This window comes from Dermochelys coriacea, chromosome 6 (assembly GCF_009764565.3).
Source record: "Dermochelys coriacea isolate rDerCor1 chromosome 6, rDerCor1.pri.v4, whole genome shotgun sequence".
In the NCBI taxonomy this organism is placed as follows: domain Eukaryota; kingdom Metazoa; phylum Chordata; order Testudines; family Dermochelyidae; genus Dermochelys; species Dermochelys coriacea.
In genome coordinates this window covers 982,662-985,682 of record NC_050073.1, presented here as the reverse complement: position 1 = coordinate 985,682, position 3,021 = coordinate 982,662, and the positions used below count along the sequence as shown (strand labels likewise).

At 67.8% G+C, this 3,021-nt stretch overlaps 2 protein-coding genes across 4 annotated transcripts in view; one reads left to right on the top strand and one right to left on the bottom strand.

Annotated features, from left to right (window-relative positions):
• The window catches only part of ZG16 (zymogen granule protein 16), a 7,904-nt gene extending 7,510 nt beyond the window's left edge, over nt 1-394 (bottom strand). The window contains 1 exon segment of the mRNA XM_038404800.2: nt 361-394. Coding sequence (XP_038260728.1) covers nt 361-394 — 34 coding nt within the window.
• Nucleotides 202-2,486, top strand: SPN (sialophorin). Of its 3 annotated transcripts, none has more exons than XM_043517089.1 (2): nt 202-1,007; nt 1,071-2,486. In XM_043517089.1, the coding sequence occupies exons 1-2, from the start codon at nt 458-460 to the stop codon at nt 1,859-1,861; spliced, it is 1,341 nt and encodes a 446-aa protein (XP_043373024.1). In that variant the 5' UTR covers nt 202-457; the 3' UTR covers nt 1,862-2,486. The 3 variants fall into 3 exon arrangements, with proteins under 3 accessions (XP_043373024.1, XP_043373025.1, XP_038260636.1); XM_043517090.1 differs by having other exon boundaries at nt 202-1,139; nt 1,203-2,486; XM_038404708.2 differs by having other exon boundaries at nt 205-2,482.
• The last annotated feature ends 535 nt before the right edge of the window (nt 2,487-3,021 follow it).

The window sequence follows — 3,021 nt, the reverse complement described above, 5'->3', positions numbered from 1 at the left end:
GGCACAGCTCTGCCAGTGCCCCCCACTCCTGACCCGCAGCCACTTGCCAGCCCAGCCCTGCCCCCCAACTCTACCGGTGCCCCCCACTCCCGACCCACAGCCCCCTGCCATCCCAGCCCTGCCCCCCCCAGCTCTGCCAGTGCCCTTCACTCCCAACCCGCAGCCCCCTGCCAGCCCAGCCCTGCACCCCCCCCCAGCTCCTCCCAGTGGTGCTGTCTGCATCTGGGGGTTTTCAGTTCCCCCTTTTATGTTTGATTCTAAATCTGGCTTCTGGTGCAGCCTGGGATAAATATGAACCCAAGAAATTGGAGGGACGCTCGCCAGCGCCCCCTTCTGTGAGAGGCCCTTAAACTCACCCACTTTCCTGTCCGCTCCCAGGCTGGTGTTTGTCCATCTGGCGCGTCTTCAGGCCCCTCGCTGCTCCGGAGCCGCCCGTTGAGCTCCGGCCCGAGACACCATGGTGGTGTCGGGGGCCTGGCCCCAGCCGAAAATCCTGGCTACGCTCCTGCTTCTCCTGGTAGCTGCAGCCTGTGCAGAGATGCCACCCGAATGGAAGAGGAAAACCCGCTCAGCCAGCCATGAGAAAAGCCAGCACATCGAGACTGGCCCAGAAACTACCTGGCCTTCCACCAAATTAGCTGGCAACAGCCCCAGCCCCTCCGCCGAATTAGCCGGCAACAGCCCCGGCCCCTCTGCCGAATTAGCCATGCATCCACCCACCGCGGCACAGCAGATACCCACCACCACCCCGACGCTGGCAAAGGAGGAGCCAGTTGGCTCGGGGTCTCCATCTGCCCTTCCCACTATGGAGGCCGCTGTGTCATCTGGCCCAGCCAGGGCGACGGCAGAGGGTGGAGAAAAGCCCGTCTTGGATCTGAAGCGGGAGGGACTGAAGGGGCAAGTGGGCACGGTACCAGGGAGCCCAGGTCCGGGGCAGGAGAACCAGACAGTGCCAGGCAGGAGCGGGCAGAGCAAGAGCGCCCCCACGGAGCCCACCAAGGCAGAGGGTGCCGATTGGACTGGACACAACCGGACCGAGCCAGCCAGCACTGAAAGGACCATGCCAGCCAGCGCCGATTGGACCGGACACAACCGGACCGAGCCAGCCAGCACCGACAGGACCGTGCCAGCCAGCACCGATTGGACCGGACGCAACCGGACCGAGTCAGCCAGCGCCGACCGGACCGTGCCAGCCAGCACCAATCGGACAGGACACCCCGGGAAGGACCAGACCACCCCCAAACTCTCACCCTCTGCCCAACCCCCCATCCCGCCTGTCAAGAAACAGACGCCCAACCCTGAGGCCTTGTTTACGATGCCAGGCACCTCGGGCTCCAGCCCCGCCCCCATCACCCACTCGCTGCCCGTGGGCATCATCGTGGTGCTCGTCGTTGTCGCCCTCCTGATGCTGGTCCTGCTCCTCGTGGTGCTGCACTGTCGGCACCAGCGTCGCTCCGGCTCCACCAGCTTCAGCGCCGGGCAGGCAAGGCACAGCGAGTGGGCGGGGCCGGTGAGCCTGCCGGAGGAGCGGGGCGAGGGGCAGGCCGGGGACGGGGGGCAGCAGGCCAGGCCGGGCGAAGCCAGGCGGCCCACACTCACCACTTTTTTCGGGAAGCGCCATTCCCGGGTGTCCTCGGTGGCCATGGAGGACATGGCCGTGGCGAAGGGCGAGGGGCCCCTTTCGGAGCCCCTGCTGGCCACGGGGGAGCAGGGGAGCGAGCCTGCTCCACAGGGGGCAGGGGAAGCCAATGGGACAGTGCCCTTGATGCCCAGACCCCCCTCGCCCCCCCCGGACCTCCCTGCCAATGGGGAATTCCCCCTGCCCCCCCCCATGGAGCAGGAAGCCATGCCCCCTATGTAAGCCCCACCCCCAATCGCCTGCCTCACCCATGGTGCCCCCACTGGGTGAGGCCGGGGCTGGAGTAGCCAGGAACTCCCCGCACAGTCAGCATCCCCCCCTCCTCCCCACAGCGCCCCCTGCTGGGCGAGGCCGGGCTGGAATAGCCGGGAGCTCCCCCCACAGCCAGCATCCCCCCCCTCCTCCCCACGCGCCCCCTGTTGGGCGAGGCCGGGCTGGAATAGCCGGGAGCTCCCCCCACAGCCAGCATCCCCCCCCTCCCCACAGCGCCCCCTGCTGGGCGAGGCCGGGCTGGAATAGCCGGGAGCTCCCCCCACAGCCAGCATCCCCCCCCTCCTCCCCACGCGCCCCCTGCTGGGCGAGGCCGGGCTGGAATAGCCAGGAGCTCCCCCCACAGCCAGCATCCCCCCCCTCCTCCCCACGCGCCCCCTGCTGGGCGAGGCCGGGCTGGAATAGCCGGGAGCTCCCCCCACAGCCAGCATCCCCCCCCTCCTCCCCACGCGCCCCCTGTTGGGCGAGGCCGGGCTGAAATAGCCGGGAGCTCCCCCCACAGCCAGCCCCCCCCTCCTCCCCACAGCGCCCCCTGCTGGGCGAGGCCGGGCTGAAATAGCCGGGAGCTCCCCCCACAGCCAGCCCCCCCCTCCTCCCCACAGCGCCCCCTGCTGGGCGAGGCCGGGCTGGAATAGCTGGGAGCTCCCCCCACAGCCAGCATCCCCCCCTCTCCCCACAGCGCCCCCTGCTGGGCGAGGCCGGGCTGGAATAGCCGGGAGCTCCCCCCACAGCCAGCATCCCCCCCTCCCCACAGCGCCCCCTGCTGGGCGAGGCCAGGCTAGAATAGCCGGGAGCTCCCCCCACAGCCAGCATCCCCCCGCTCCCCACAGCGCCCCCTGCTGGGCGAGGCCGGGGCTGTTTCCATCTGCCCACCCAGGCAATGGTGGATTCTTTGTCTTTCTTGCTCAAGTCTTTCTTTGTTTCTTTTGCAAGATTTTCCGCTGTCCCCAGCCACAAGTTTCCTGTTTATGATTCACCCTTTGAGTCCATTTGAATTCAGAATGAAGGGTTTAGGGCTTGAACAGAATAGAACCCAGGAGTTCTGGCTCTGAGCCCCACCCCTCTCCCATCCCCTGATGTAACCCACAAGACGGCACTCCCCTCCCAGAGCT

Bases quoted from the DNA above. Each gene is read 5' to 3' on its own strand.
- SPN (XM_038404708.2), top strand. From the start codon at position 458: ATGGTGGTGTCGGGGGCCTGGCCCCAGCCGAAAATCCTGGCTACGCTC.